This window comes from Artemia franciscana, chromosome 3 (assembly GCF_032884065.1).
Source record: "Artemia franciscana chromosome 3, ASM3288406v1, whole genome shotgun sequence".
In the NCBI taxonomy this organism is placed as follows: Eukaryota; Metazoa; Arthropoda; class Branchiopoda; order Anostraca; family Artemiidae; genus Artemia; species Artemia franciscana.
Window position 1 is genome coordinate 47,723,429 of NC_088865.1, and position 16,444 is coordinate 47,739,872.

The 16,444-nt window shown below is 33.4% G+C and overlaps 1 protein-coding gene across 2 annotated transcripts in view; it reads right to left on the reverse strand.

The window, feature by feature from the left end:
* Positions 1-16,444, reverse strand: part of LOC136025344 (cytochrome P450 3A8-like) — a 50,483-nt gene that overhangs the window by 18,074 nt on the left and 15,965 nt on the right. The window contains exons 4-6 of one of the 2 annotated variants that reach the window (XM_065701268.1): positions 14,871-14,995; positions 7,957-8,121; positions 102-202 (exon numbers count right to left, since the gene is read on the reverse strand). In XM_065701268.1, coding sequence (XP_065557340.1) covers positions 102-202; positions 7,957-8,121; positions 14,871-14,995 — 391 coding nt within the window. Of the gene's footprint in view, positions 1-101; positions 203-7,956; positions 8,122-8,185; positions 8,351-14,870; positions 14,996-16,444 lie in introns of both variants that reach the window. The other variant, XM_065701267.1, reaches the window with a different exon arrangement.

The following is a 16,444-nucleotide window of genomic DNA, read 5'->3' on the forward strand; positions in this document are numbered from 1 at the left end:
AAATAGAGAGAAAGAGAAAGAGTGATAGGGGGAGAATGAGAAGAGAGCCGGACAGACACAAAAGGGTGGGATAGAGTTTGAGTAGATAAGAAAAAACATACCGTCTAAAGCTTGGCGATGGTGGAAAAATTCTTAGTGCCTCATTAATAACTTGATCCAAATATTTAATATGATGAATTCGGCCAAGATCTACTTTTCCATCCTAGAATGAGACATATAATTATTGTGACGAAAATTATTTCGAGGAAATGGAAAAAGTCTACAAGGACTGCAAGGATATTGGTGCTATGAAATAGTTACATAAAAAAACTAGTTGTTTTAACTGAAAGCAAGGAGCGACATTAAAACTTCAAACGAACAGAAATTACTCCGTATATGAAATGGGTTGTCCCCTCCGCAATCCCTCGCTCTTTACGCTAAAGCTTTTAATTGTTTTAAAAAGCAGAATTGTGGCAAAGAGTCAAACTTTAGCGTAAAGAGCGAGGGATTGCGGAGGGGATAACCCATTTCATATACGGAGTAATTTCTGTTCGTTTTATGTTTTAACGTCACTCCTTACTTTCAGTTAAAAAAACTAGTTTTTTTATGTAATTTCTGAACTTTTTTGAATTAATGTATGTTTGGTTTTGGCTCTTCACACATAAATTATTAAAATGAATTTTGCATATATTAATATATTAATAATATATTAATTCCTTTTTTGGCTAAATGGCTTTCTCTTAGTTTTTATCAGACGATTTTGAGAAATAAGGGATGGGGAAGGAGGCCTAGTTGCCATGCAAATTTTCGGTTACTTAAAAAGGCAACTATAAATTTTAATTTTTAACGAATTTTTGTATCAGTAAAAAAATATACGTAACTTAAGAATTAACTTACGTAACAAACTTTTATATTCTTTAATTTTTATTATGTATATGAGAGGGTTTGTACCCTCGTTAATACCTCGTTCTTTACGCTAAATCGTAAGTTTTGTCCCAATTCTTTAAGAATTAAATAATAAAAAACAAGTTTTTTTAACTGAAAGTAAGGAGCGACATTAAAACTTAAAACGCACAGAAATTACTTCGTATATGAAAGAGGCTGCTTCCTCATCAACGCCTCGCTCTTTAAGCTAAAGTTTGACTCTTTCTCTCAATTCTTCTTTTAAAACAGTAAAAAACTTTAGCGTAAAGAGCGGGGCGTTGATGAGGAAGCAGCCTCTTTCATATACGAAGTAATTTCTGTGCGTTTTAAGTTTTAATGTCGCTCCTTACTTTCAGTTAAAAAAACTTGTTTTTTTATTTAATTTCTGAACGTTTTTGAATCAATGCATGTTTTGATTTTGGCTCTCCGCAGAGGAATAATCAAAACGAAATTTGTATATTTTTTTTTTGGCTCAATGGCTATCTCATAATTTTGATCGAATGATTTTGAGAAAAAAAGAGCGGGGGACGAAGCCTAGTTGCCCCCCGATTTTTGGTTAATTAAAAAGGCAACTAGAACTTTTAATTTTTTACGAATCTTTTTATTGGTAAAAGATTTACGTAACTTATAAATTAGCTTACGTAAAGAACTTTTGTATTCTCATGTTTTTATTACATATATGAGGGGATTCTCCCCATCGTCAGTACCTCGCTCTTTACACTAAAGCTTAAATTTTATCCCAATTCATTAAGAATGACCCCCTGAATCACAAAAGCCGTAGAATAAGTAGTTGAAATTACTGAAAATACTTTAGCGTAAAGAGCGAGATATTAGAAGGAGGTGAGCCCCTCATATGGGTAATAATTTATGTTTGTTTTAAGTTTTATTGCTGTTCCTTACTTCCAGCTGAAAAAGCTTTTTCACTTTTATTTTTTAATTGTTTTTTTTTTAAATAATGCTAGTAAATCCTGCTCTCCCTTCATGGAAATTTTCTTCTCCCATTACAAATTCTCGAAGGAAAGTTCCCCCAGCATATCCCCCTCTTCTCAGTCCCTCCCCCAAACCAAAAAAATCCTCCTGAAAACGCCTGTATACTTCCCAATAACCATTACTATATGTAAACACAGGTCAAAGTTTGTAACTTGTTGCCCCTCCCACGGGGACTGTGGGGGAGTAAGTCGTCCCCAAAGACATAGTTCTAAGGTTTTTCGACTACGCTGAATAAAATGGCTATCTCAGAATTTTGATCCGTTGACTTTGGGAAAATAATTAGCGTGGGAGGGGACCTAGGTGCCCTTCAATTTTTTTGGTCACTTAAAAAGGGCACTAGAACTTTTCATTTCCGTTAGAATGAGCCCTCTTGCAACATTCTAGGACAACTGGGTCGATACGATCACCCCTGGGAAAAAGAAAAGAAAAAAAAAAAAAAAAAACAAATAAACACGCATCCGTGATCTGCCTTCTGGCAAAAAATGCAAAATTCCACATTTTTGTAGATAGGAGCTCGAACCTTCTACAGTAGGGTTCTCTGATACGCTGAATCTGATGGTGTGATTTTCGTTAAGATTCTATGACTTTTAGGGGGTGTTTCCCCCTATTTTCTAAAATAACGCAAATTTTCTCAGGCTCGTAACTTTTGATGGGTAAGACTAAACTTGATGAAACTTATATATTTAAAACCAGCATTAAAATGCGATTCTTCTGATGTAGCTATTGGTACCAAAATTCCATTTTTTAGAGTTTTGGTTACTATTGAGCCGGGTCGCTCCTTACTACAGTTCGTTACCACGAACTGTTTGATGACCCCTGAATCAGAAAGGCCGTAGAATAAATAGTTGAAATTATTAAAAATACTATAGCATAAAGAGCGAGGTATTTATCTCCTCCTAAATACCTCGCTCTTTATGCTAAAGTTTTTTAGAACCCCTCATATGCGTAATAATATCTGTTCGTTTTAAGTGTCAATGCTACTCATTACTTTGAATTGAAAAAACTTTTCCATCTTTATTTTTTCATTGTTTTTTTATAGCAATTTTAGAAAATCCTGCGCCCTTTTCATTGAATATCTGTTCCCCAATGACATATTTCTCCAAGGAAAGATCCTCCCACATAGCCCCCTCCCCTCAACCCACCGCCAAAACCAAAAAAAAATCCCCTGAAAACGACTGTACACTTCCCAATAACCATTATTATATGTAAACACTGGTCGAAGTTTGTAACTTGCAGCCCCTCCCCCAGGGACTGTGGGGGAGTAAGTTATTCCCAAAGACATAGTTATTATGGTTTTTGACTATGCGGAACAAAATTGCTATCTAAAAATTTTTATCTGTTGACTTTTTGGTAACTTTAAAAGGGCACTAGAACTTTTTATTTACGTTAGAATGAGCCCTCTTGCGACATTCTAGGACCACTTGGTCGATACGATGACCCCTGGGAAAAAGAAAAAAAAAATAAAAAACAAATAAACACACACTCGTGATATGTCTTCTGGCAAAAAATACGAAATTCCACATTTTTGTAGATAGGAGCTTGAAAATTTTGCTATAGGGTTCTCTGATACGCCGAATTCGATGGTGTGATTTTCGTTAAGATTATGTGACCTTTAAGGGGTGTTTTTCCCTATTTTCTAAAATAAGGCAATTTTTTTTCAGGCCCCTAACTTTTGATGACAAAGACTAAATTTGATGAAACTGATATATTTAAAATCAGCATGACAATCTGATCCTTTTGATGTATATTTTAGCATCAAAATTCCGTTTTTTAGAGTTTCGTTTACTATTGAGCCGGGTCGCTCCTTACTACAGTTCGTTACCACGAACTGTTTGATAACTGACTACAAGGAATTATCCGCGGGGGAGGGGTCACGATTACTAGAATCATGCACTCGTCAATTTCAAAATAGTGGAAATTATTACATAAGTAGCAACAACAAAACAAAGAAAATCACCGTAATAACCAAAATAATGAAAAGAACTAGTGAAAGTACACTGATTGTCTAATATTTAATGATACTCAAAATCATTTCTTGAACTCTAGGCAGTTTTTATTTATTATAAAAACAATAGTGAATAATATGATTTAATGATATCATATAAAAACAATAATAATATAATAATAAAAAATAATTGTTATTGTAGTAATAATAATAATGAACTCCCGGCAGTTTTTTATCAATTGTAAATTGACAATATTTAAAACATATAATGTATTTAGTAAAGCGTCGTTCATCTTTAGACCTTTCGAAGGCCTGGATGGGCTGATTTCATTCCTATTTATAGTGTTATATATTTCTTTTAATTTTATTTGAATCAAACACTGCGTTTTTATGGACTGTTAGTAAGCAGCAACACGGCTCAAAAGTAACTGAAGCTCTAGTAACTGAGTTTTGACAGCAATAATCACGTCAAAGAACTAAATCTTTTATTCTGATTAAAAATATATAAAGTAAATAAAGTTTAATAGAGCCCATCAAAAAATACGAGACTGAGAAAATTTGCGCATTTTTGGAAAAAGAGGGAAAGCTCCCCAAAGACGTCAAGCGATAATAATAAAATATCATACCGTTAAATTCAGCACATTGAAGAACCCTACTGTAAAGATTTCAAGCTCATATATATGAAAAGGTGGAAGTTAGTAATTTTTTTTTTTGTCACATGAAGGATCACGGATGCGTGTTTCTTTGTTTGTCTGTTGTTGTTTTTTCAAGGGGTGGTCGTATCTAACCATTGCTCCTAAAATATTGTGAGAGGGCTTATTTGATCGAAAATTCCAGGGTCCTTTTTAAGTGACCAAAAAGATTGGAGGGCAGCCAGCCCCCTCCCTAGCCCTGTTCCCCAAAGTTGTATGATTAGCATTTAAATAGATAGCCATGTTGTTCAGTATAGTTGAAAAGTTTAATATGTATGACTTTGGAGATAACAGGACATCCACAACTCCTGAGGAAAGGGCTGTAAATTCCTAAATTTACCCATTATTTACTAATTTCATCTGTTATTGAGAAGTATGCATATATTTTGTGGGAGGGGGTGAATTTATGCTTGAAGAAATTCCAGTTGTGATAACTTTCCGTGGGGAAGGAAGTTTACGGGGATTTGCTGTCCAGGGATTAATTTACACTGGGTGAACATGCCAGAATTCCCACATTTTTTTTTTTTTTTATTTGTCTTACTTTGACTTTGGCGACTAAAGTTAATATGTGGGGATGTTCCAAGGGAAATTTTTATTGGGGTCGGAATTGTCTGGAGAATTCTTTTAATGGGAGGGAGGGGAATTTTCCTAGAAATCAACATTCCACTGGAGGTCAGGGATATCCGCCAAAATTTTTCCACGGAGGGGGGTTTCCGCCAAAATCTTTCCACGGAAGAGGTTTTCCGAAATGATCTGGGAAATGACCAGAAATTAAAGTCTTTTCAAAGGAAAATCAGCTAAAGTAATTTTCCAGGCGGAATCGTCCGTAAGAAATTTTTCTTGAAAGATATTCAGCGAGGATGGAATTGTCTGATGGGTATCTTCCAAGTGGATGGATGGGGGATCTGTTACTTTTTCGTGAGAGGAGCTTTATTTATCGAAATTTTGTGCGGGAGAGGGACTTTTCTACGGAGGAAAATCTATTTCTCGGCATTATTTGAAAAAGATTATAAATTAGATGTAAAAAAAAATAAATTGTTTTAATTGAAAATAAGAAGCAACATTAAAACTTAAAACGAACATAAATTATTCCGCATATCAAGGGAGTTGTCCCCTCTTCGATACATCACTCCTTATGTTAAAGTTGGACTCTTTGTTCCGACCTTTTAAGAACGATACTCGGTATATCCCTGATATACCGAATAATTTCTGTTAGATTTAAGTTTTAATGTTGCTCCTTACTTTCAGTTGAAACACTTTTTTGCATTTAATACAAAACTTAAAACGGAGACAACACTCAGTGGGTCCATCTAAGCTCGTATTTGGTTGAATATAGCTGTTTACTTTTCTTTTAAAAACTATTATCTATTTCTTCAAATTATCTATTATCTATTTTTGTTTTCTTCAATTACTTAAACAAAACATTGGATAGGACATAAATTTTAACAAAGCTTGTTGAAAAATCTTACTATCGCATTCGTGATATTTTTTAAGGGAAATCTGTTTCAATTTCGTCTTTGTGAGGCAGTTTCATGAAAACTTTCTGAAGCTGAAGAAAAGATCTTTATGCTGCTTAGTTAAGAGGCTGGAAATTTGTAACATTGAATGTATTTTTTTCTCCTTCCTAAACGTTACCTTTTTTATTAAACAATGCATTCTAAAGTTGAATTTAGTCAGATTCTAAATTTAATGGATTTTCAGTACTTTTGTTATATGCTCAAACGTTGTCTCATTAATTTAAACAAATAAGCATAATACGAATTAACCGAATTAATTTAAACGAATTAAACAAATTATTGTGACAAAATGGACTAAAATAATCATGATCAAGATAAATTGAGCACCACTAGAGAATGGCCGAAAAACCTGATGTGGATGTTTTAAGTACTTCATCTTAAAAAAAAACGAGGAAAATTCCTTTTTTTTGGGTTGCAGTAGTTGGCGCCCTGATTTTCTTTTTTTGCGAAAGCTGGCAGGATTCCGCAAGCTAATTCTTTAAGAATTTTTTTGCGTTCCAAAAGAGCTCCTTTAGGTTACGAACTAGCTTAGGTGAGTTTTATTTACATTTTCAGAATTTTTCAAGCATAGAAAAGAATATTCAAAGCTATTTTTAGTCATTCTTCTCGAAAGCTTCTCATATTTTCCAAAAAATTATCACAATTTAGTTCCCACATTTTCAGGATTTTAGTTCACACAGCTCCCAAATCCAGAATTATAGTTCCCACAAGATTTTCAGAATTTTAAAAAAAGGGCTTCCAAGAAAATTCACTATCCTAATTTTGGTGTGCTGAGCGTCATTTGTATCCTAAGGTTTTCTTGCTTTCTTTCCGAATTTTGGCACCATTTGCTTCTACTTAAATCTGCGAAGATATAATCTTTGCCAAATTTCTCATTTTTTTTAGCAATACATTGTTTTGTTTTATTTCTCTTTCATTTTTTGTGTTTAACCACAAATTTGGCAAAGATTTATAAAGCGCCATCTTTGAGTTGTTATGCGTAGATCCAGATAATATAAGATTGGTGCAATATATTTTCCATAATTGATCGTATTCCAGTTGAACGCCGCAATATGGATTCTTGTTAGTCCACCGTTCTTTTGCTATGATTATCAATTATATATAATTATATATTTATAAATATAATTATATACAATTATAATAATTATAATTATCATTATATTTTCCAAGACATTATCACACTCTAGTTCCCACATTTTCAGGATTTTAGCTCACACAGCTCCCAAATCCAGAATCATAGTTCCTACAAGATTTTCAGAATTATATGTAATTCGCTATAATCCTTCATCTTTTTTATCTAGAAGCTTAAACAATATAATGTAAATTTCCATCCTTTTCAATTGTCTCTATCCTTATTAGAACGTCAAATTTAACGTACAAATTTCTATTAAGTAAAATTAGCCTAAATTAGCCTAATAATAGTGGCCTGCAATAAGCAAAACCGATAGCAAAATAATTCATGACGTTTACTAAGTATTGGGAAATAATTTGTTAATCAATTAATAATAATTTTTTAATAATTTGTTTGTCAAGGTCATTTCCAGTTTAACAGTGTCCCAACCGATTTTAGTTAAATATATTCTGGTTTCATTTTGAGGTTGGTTCTAGTCAGCCTGATTAAGAAAAGGGGGGAATGGAATCTTTAACCTTAAAACGTGAGAAAAAAAAGAAAACAAAACTTTTTTTTGTTTAGTTTAAACGCCCTGACACTACGTGAAAAAGTTTTTATATTAAGAAATCTACTTGTCTATTGATTAATGCATAATACGTGTGGCCATTTTGTCAATATTTATTATTAAGTGTTTCTCTCTAAGAAATAGCTTATATTTTATATCAACAATAAGTATGTATCTCAGTAAAATTTTATGTATACTTTCGTTGGATAACTAGGAAAGAAATACATACTTACAGGAAAAAACTCTCTGATTTCCTCATAAAGTTTTTCTTGTTTATCTGGAAATAACGCAAGACAGTAGGTTGTATAGGCCAAGGCATTTGAAGTTGACTCATAGCCTCCAAGAAGAACAAATATTGAGCTAGCAATGACATGGTTGTCAGATAAGTAAAAATTTAGCTGTAAATAAAAGTAAAATTTTATGCATTTTTGTTGGATAATTAGGAAAGAAATATATACTTACAGGAAAAAACTCTCTAATTTCCTCATAAAGTTTTTCTTGTATATCTGGAAATAACGCCAGACAATAGGTTGTATAGGCCAAGGCATTTGAAGTTGTCTCATAGCCTCCAAGAAGAACAAATATTGAGCTAGCGATGACATGGTTGTCAGATAAGTAAAAAGTTAGCTGTAAATAAAAATATGTTGTTAGGAACTTTTTACTAGAACTACATTTACGAGCAATTAGTTACATCTGACTAAAAAAGATATAGTAATCTATGAAAGGTTTACAAATTTTAGTTTTTTTTACAATGGCTTATCAATACTGCCTTGTTATAACTAACAGCATGCTAAATAGTTAGGCTGATAGTAAGAGTTTAATGTCAAATTATAAGACTAGAGCATTAAATATGTTTTAGTTATATAAAACTTTAGTTATGAGAATTTATTTTTTATAGACCCCTCATTTTAAAAAATATATTTTTTAAATAAATAAATTGTGAAATCTGATAAACAAAAAATTATTATCGTAAATACTTCAATATTATTGTTTCATCCTAATGTTTTATTTTTATTTTTTATTGGAAATAACTCAAGACAGTAAATTGTACAAGCCAACCCGTTTGAAGTTGCTTCCAAGACAAGCATGATATGGCAATAAAATGGTTGTCTAAACAATAAAAAATTAGCTGAAAAGTAGTTACTGAAAAAATATAAATACCTTCAATTATAAAAAAAGTTAAATGAAAGCTAATCGAAGAGAGCTTATGCCCGAAAAAAGAAATCTTTCTGCGCTCTGTTAATAATTGATAAATAATGAAATTGCAACTGATTTTCAACTATTAACTATTTAAGACCAATTAAGGCATGACCACAGAGAAAAGCAATTTGAGAAAAATTCTTCGATTAAAAAAACTTTTATTCTTTTTATTTGCAGATAATATCATTTTACAGAAGCACATAATTTCTTAAACCACATTTACAAGTCATATACAGAAAAAGAAACGAAGAAGTAAAAATAAGAAACCATCAAAAATATGGTTTTTAGGGCCAAGCGAAAATACTAAAAAAAATGCATATTCTTAAAGCAAAACCACCTCTTTTCTATCGAAAGGTAGTTGTCCTTTCGAATATTCTGTTATTTTTGTGTATGTTATTTTGGTCTTAAAAACCCCATTTTTGATCTTTTCGTCTTCATATTATAGAAGCAGCCAAGTTGGGCGTCCTTTTAAATGACTAAAAATCTAACATAGCACCAATAAGTCACAGTTCATATATCTAGATGTGTACTCTGCAATAGGTAAATGCGAAATGAGAAAATTTGGCGGGGTTTATTCGGCTTCCCATTCTGACATAAACTCAAAGAGCAATGCGGTTGGCTAAAAATAAATATGGTGATTGATCTCACATATGAATCTAGTGACATTAAAGCACCCTTTTTTAAATGAAAGCAAATGTTAGTAATCAGTCATTGGTGTAACCAGTTGTGTAAAACAGTGATTCATGGTATTTCACACACTTTATTTCTAAAAAGCCCCTTTGTGATTAATGTATAACTTTTAACTAACCTGTAAAAACGAGGTTACTTGACAAGATGTGTCTTAATTGCAAAAAGATTAACGCTCATCAAAATCTAAAACTGGCTTAAATCTTTTAAAAAAAATATCTTATGGGAAATAAATTATTTAAAAGGACATTTTTAGATTGTTCCAATCAACTTATTTCAATATACTGGTACCGTAGCTCTGTCTTAGTTAGAATTCAACAAGTGTTTCACCATTGCTGTTCATTGCAGGATATTATCAATTAACAAAATGAAAAAAACTGAATTCATTGTTGTTTTTGTTTCAAAGCAATGATAGTAATAATTTGAATTCAATGTTAAAAACTACTTGACTAAAACATTTTCCAAAAGCCAAATGGATACTTATTAAAAGTCTACGTATATTCCACCCGCTTGCGAATATCAGGTCAAACAACTGTCCACTAGTCGCAAACGCCAGCGGAAAGCGTAGCCAGCTACAAGAAAATTGTCTTTGAGCTACGTAAAGTAAAATTTACTCAAAGGTTTAAGTGAGGCTTATGTTCTCTGTGCAAGTTTCTGATTGTTGTTTTTCTGTAACCCTACAGTTTTAAGTTGCCGACCACCCACCGAGCAAAAAGTGGTGGAGCAAAGTAGCAATGCTACTTGGTAGTTTTCAAATTTTGTCTGAAAATGCCATTTTCACATATATAAAAACTTTTTGCTCCAAGAAAAGCTGTCAAAACACAAGTTGGGCTGCTAAAGTGTCAGCACCTTTTGGAATTCTGTCCAACTCTGCTACTGGTAGCTTTGGAACTTTTTCCATACCTGCCGGTGTAATTACTGAGTCGTCATTAGAAAACTCAGATTCATTTCTAACGATCTACAGAATTACAATTTCGTTTTTTTTTTCTAAGATTGAAAACTATGAATGAAGGAATGAATGAATTTTATTACCCGTATAAGTATAAAAAAAACACAAAGTACAGAGCATTATAAATAAACAAAAACAAAAACGATAAACAGCGATAGAAAAAAATCAAACTAACAAAAGACAACATGGACTAATTAACCAGTATCAATATCGAAAAAAGGCTGCAGAGGGTCGTAAACATGAATAAAGTTGATAGTATTTTTACATAAATCATCACTGGAAGACCAAATTCATGAAGGCACATCTATTAAACCAAATCAGGCAATTATTTTTCTGTTTCGGTGCCATCTAGGAAGATGACACTCTACTCACGTAGAGTATGGTGATCTTTCTTACGAAACAGTGGAGCCTTGCCTGATAAAAACAAAAGCACAGGGGTGCAATAAGCGTTATAAATCGTGCACAAACCGTTGCGGTTGTAACGGCTTTGGTTTGGGGATATTTTTCCGCAAGCGACGCGTAGGTTTTTCACGGCTTTATTCACTAGGGATGCCAACTAACTGTAAGGAAAGTGTTGGACTGAAACACAGACCAAGCCAACTAAATGTAAGGAGATAGTCATCAATCTTCTCTTTCGTCCACCGTGACAATCGATCATAATAAGCTGGAACTGGAAGTGATCATGTAATCCAGGTTCGATTTTGAACAAACTATGTTATGAATATACGTCAATGGGAGGCTTATCTACGACGTTATATCTGCTAGGAAGTGATTCTAGCAAGAGGGTTGACCTATCAGAGGTACCAAGAATGCCATAGTTAAGGTCATCAGCTAAAGCCCAATTTAGGTCTTTTAAACGTGGACTTTCGAGCGGAGACTTTAAACCGGAGCAACATTTAGCGAAAGATGTGAACGGTGTTATAGACCGTCGAGTGCAAGGTAAATAAACGTTCATAAAGGCCATACTGTCAATTGAATCGCTAAGATGTTATCATCAAAATGAATCACAGAGGGTTTTGATGGGGAACGGAAGAAAATTGCTAGACCACCGGAAAGGTGGCCTCTAGTTTTCTTGGCCTCTTGCGAAAAAAAAATGGTGGACAGATGATCGCTTTAGGCTAGAAACGTTATGTTTGGTCAAAAGATGTTCTTGCAAGAACACTATGTCATGGACTAATAATCCGTTAATTAACAAGTCTTTGTCTTTTGTACCGTTAATACTGAGAGAAGGAAAACTTAAAATAGCGGCTTGGTTGATTTTGGAGCAGAGATCAGAGCGCGTTTGATCACTGGGCAATTCATGCAATAGGAAACATGAGCTTGGCCGCAGTTGGCACATTTTGGAGCCTCTAAGCCAGGATTGTCTTTAGTATTGGAATGCCATCCAAAAAATTTAGAGCACTTCATTTCATTCGGGGCACATGGGCAGTGAGCTAACGAATGATGCATACTTTGGCATATAAGACACCGTCATGGTAGTCCCTTGTATTCCGATATTTTAAAAGACTCGTAACCCGAGTGCACACCTGTAGCGATGGCAGATTTTAGTGCAGCGGAATCAAAGAACTCTAAACAGAATGTATGAGAAGAGCCGACCTGGGTGACCTCAACAAGACCAGGAGTAGTGTTGATGAGTATACTGCTAGAAAAACTATCAGGAAGTCCCCTAATTACTCCAAGAGGTTTTTAATCAATCACTTTAGCAAGAATATTTGGATAGCTCGCAACAGCAGATGCGGCAAGAGAATTGGCGGAAAACTTTATCCCGCGTGATAACAACCCATCTTTTCCTTACCGGATTGGACTTTACCGACATAATTCCCTCATGTCTAGCGAAAGAATCAAGCTTTTCCTTTGAAAAAATGGGATCTCTTAGTTTTAGACGTGGATATTTAAAAACGACGGCGTACGAAGGTTTGCGATTGGTAGCCTCACTATCTGAGACCAAAGAGCTATTTATAGACGTTGCTTAACAATTGAGGTGAACAAGCGATTTTAGCTGATCAAGGCACTGGTTGACTTTCGCGGTAAGGATAGAATAAGCTAACGTCGGAATACTGAGGACTTCAGAGGTGGATTTGATCAAAAACTCTGGAATATCGATATTTTCTGTAGAGCAGCGAGAAAGAGTAACGATAATGTCCGACAATGAACTATTCTTAGCACTGGGTCCCTAACGAAAAGGTATAGGCTCATCTGGGAAGCAATTGCTATATAAAAGTTTCGTAGCTCCAAGAAAAAAATCACTAGCGTATTTTACAATCGACTGATGGTCCTATCCCTCATCGGGATTGTGCTGAACAAAGTTCAAAACCGAGCAATAATAAAGCGTACTGGTATTCCAATTGTCCATGGTAAGCAAATTTCACTCGCGACTCGGCATCAGTCCAAAAGCAATTAAGCAAAAAAGGTATATCCACAGAGAAGTTCTCGATAAGCACAATTATGAAATGATCCGCACTGGCTGAATGAATGCAATAAGAATAAATAACAACTTATGTTTGAGTGGGGCAAGTTATCAGTATTTTGCAAGTAATTGCAAGTAATCCATGTAAAAAGTTTCAGCAACATGCGGAAATAGAAAAAATCCATTTACTGAGTTATTTTATATCATTCTCTAAAATAAAGTATAAGTTACATGATAAGGTCATTCTGGATTGGTGAATTGATATATCTGAAAATGATAAATCCAATATTATAAGTATCTTATCCTTTCGGTGCAGGATGTCTTATTCTTATATGTTAAACCCTGGTCCTGTGCTTCTGTCTTCGCAAATGAAGATGTAGTGAAGAATTTGTGAATGGTTTTGAATTTGAATTTTATTCGTGAATAATTTTGAATTTGAATTTTATACAATCTTGATTTTTTTTTGATTTTTTTTTTTAAAATATGATGAACAGGTTTCAGAATCATGCAGAAATAGAAAAAACAATCCCATTTATTGAGTTAGTTTATATCATTCTCTAAAATAAAGTGTAAGTATAAAGGTAATTCTGGTTTGGTTAGTTGATAGATCTGACAATGAATAATCCAGCCGTATAAGCATCTTATCCTTTCATTGCAAGTTGCTTTTGTGTTAAATTCTGGTACAGTACTGTTGTCTTTTTGAATGACGACAGTGTGAGAACTTCAAGAATGGATTTAAATTGAACACGTTTCTTAACTTTTGGGATTGATCACAGTTTGTACTAAAGGATACAATTTGTTATATAATCAAAATAGAAAACAGATAAGCATAGTGCTGGAAATATTATTGAATTTTGTCTGACTTTCTTTTATATATTTTTTAATGAAAGTAAAAGTAATAGTAATATTAATAATAATTTTTATTGAGTAACTAATTAATATTGTGTGTACAAAAACTTCACACAATGCATGCATCGTGTTTAAACTATGCACATAATTTATCACTAGCCATAGAAATTGTCCTCAACTTTCATTACTTACAAAACAATCATCACTAACTATACTCACCAGCCATCTTTCCACAAGCCTATACTCTCCACGCTAGCCATAGAAATTGTCCTCAACTTTCATTACTTACAAAACAGTCATCACTCACTATACTCACCAGCCACCTTTCCATAAACCTAAACTCTCCGCTCATTTTCAATGAATAATTTACTATTCGTTAAATAGTCGGTTTATTTTCATTAGTTCCTTCTTGTCATCTTGATTCTTTTTCGTCAATGTATTAAAAGTAAAGTATACTGTTCAAAAGACTTTGGCTTCCAAAAAAACAAGTGATGCAATAGCGCTTTAGAAGGTTCACGATCAGAGGGAGCGGGTGGAGGCAAAACTTCTGTTTGTGGTTATTTCTGTTCGTTTTAGCTTTGATTTAAGTCTTTTTTTTACTCATTTTACGTTATAGTTTTTAATTTATATCAGTATCTTTTATCTTTATGTTTGACGTGAATATTTATTTGAATTGGTCTCTGTTTTTGGGTTTCATTTATTGTTTGATAGAAATTTCCGGTCGTTCTGAGTTTGGATTATTATATGATCTTTGATAATTCTTTATTTCTTAATTTTTAATATGGTTCTTTACTTTTCTTTGAAAATCTTCTTTCAGGAATTTTTTTTATTTAGTAATCTTAAACACTCAAATTTTGTCTAAACGTATTATTCATTCAGTATTTAATCTGCGGCTTACAATTAAGAATAGTAAGCGTCAGTGACTCTGTATCAAATTTTTAAGAACACACAATCCTTCTAAAGGCCTGAGCTTAGCGCTGGAAAGCCTTATCAGACTTTAGCTCATATGGAGAAATTTCATCCTGGTTCAAGAATTTGCTTCTTTCAATTTTTACCTTTTCTTTGTCTGATTCTCTGGCTTCTAACATGAGTTGTACCAAATCTGGAATGGTTGGCTTCCATGTTTTCCTTCTCGCGATTTCACTTGTTAATTTCTTGCGAATACTTCCCTTGATTCTTCCTAAAAAAAGGTCCTTGTAAGTAATAGTTTCGATAAAGCTCAGTTCTTGGTAATTTCAACAGGAAGTGATAAGAACAGAAAGCCCCTAAGGACATCTCACGCTATCTAGAAAACAATTCAACGCCATGTCTGCAACGAGGGGGGAGGCAGCAATGCTGCAGAAAATTTTACTAAATCAATATTGAATTACGAGGTTCTTTAAACAACAGCCACAATTAGCCTAAAATATAATATTTTCTTACTTTCTTTTTTGCTATTTTTTAATCCCAGAGCTCTCTTTTCAGTGGCACAACCAGCTTTACTAATAAAGGCAAATAACAAGATTAGTATAACACCTACACTACAAAAAAAAAAAATCACCCGTTAAAAAGAATATTTGACCTTGAGTATTTAAGCCTTGACAGACTTAATTTTGACGCATCCTACCACCAAATGACCAAATATATCATCAATGTAACCATTTATAACATATTATCTCACTATTATCTCTCTATTACATACTATCTTACTATTACTATATATCTTACTCTTACCACCTCTTCTGAATCAAAATGAGTTTTAAGAAAGTATCAGGATAAATCTCTTCGACTCACTTAATCTAAAACAAAACGAAGTTTATTTGGAAGTAAACAGCCAAGCTGAAACGTAAAACGATCTCAATTATTTCTTTGCAGTTTACGCATACTACGCACATCTTCAAACTTAGTTAAAGCTAAAGTTAAAGTTAAAGCTAAATTGCGTTGCCTAGGCAACGTAAAGTGTTGCATCGGTAAAATCGGCAAAAGTGTTGAAGGAGCAATACTTTGGCTTGGAGACCAAGGAATGGATTTGTAAATATTTTATTTACTTTACAGACAGTAGAACCTTAAATGATTATGTGTATTGCACCCTTAAATGTATTAGAAACGAATAATATGTAGACGAATTGGCACAAGTATGATACCCCTTGTTGCTAGGTTTATGTCTTCACTATAGATTACCTACAAATGGAACACCTATGACATCAGCTCCTATAACTAGGAGATAACACTGGAGAGGGTGCGGAAATGCCTCCTTAAACCCTGCCGAGGAAAAATCTGGCCGGGACAACAGAAAAAAAAAGGTAAACCGAAGTCTTTAACGCTTTATCTTCTAATAAAATCTTCCTCAACGATCTACTCTCACTTGCATGCCCCTCTCCGTTGTTGATATCGAACCGAATGTTTTGTTTCCTAAAATGCAGTGGAAGAGGAACACCCACTAGGAATATATATATATATATATATATATATATATATATATATATATATATATATATATATATATATATATATATAAATATATATTGTATTTTAATTAGCTGAGCCTTATCCTTTTTAAATGTTACCATCATCATCAATGCGGGGTAAAAATTGAAATATCATCATGTAGACGCTTTGTATCTAGCTCTAGCTTTTTGGAGTCATATTA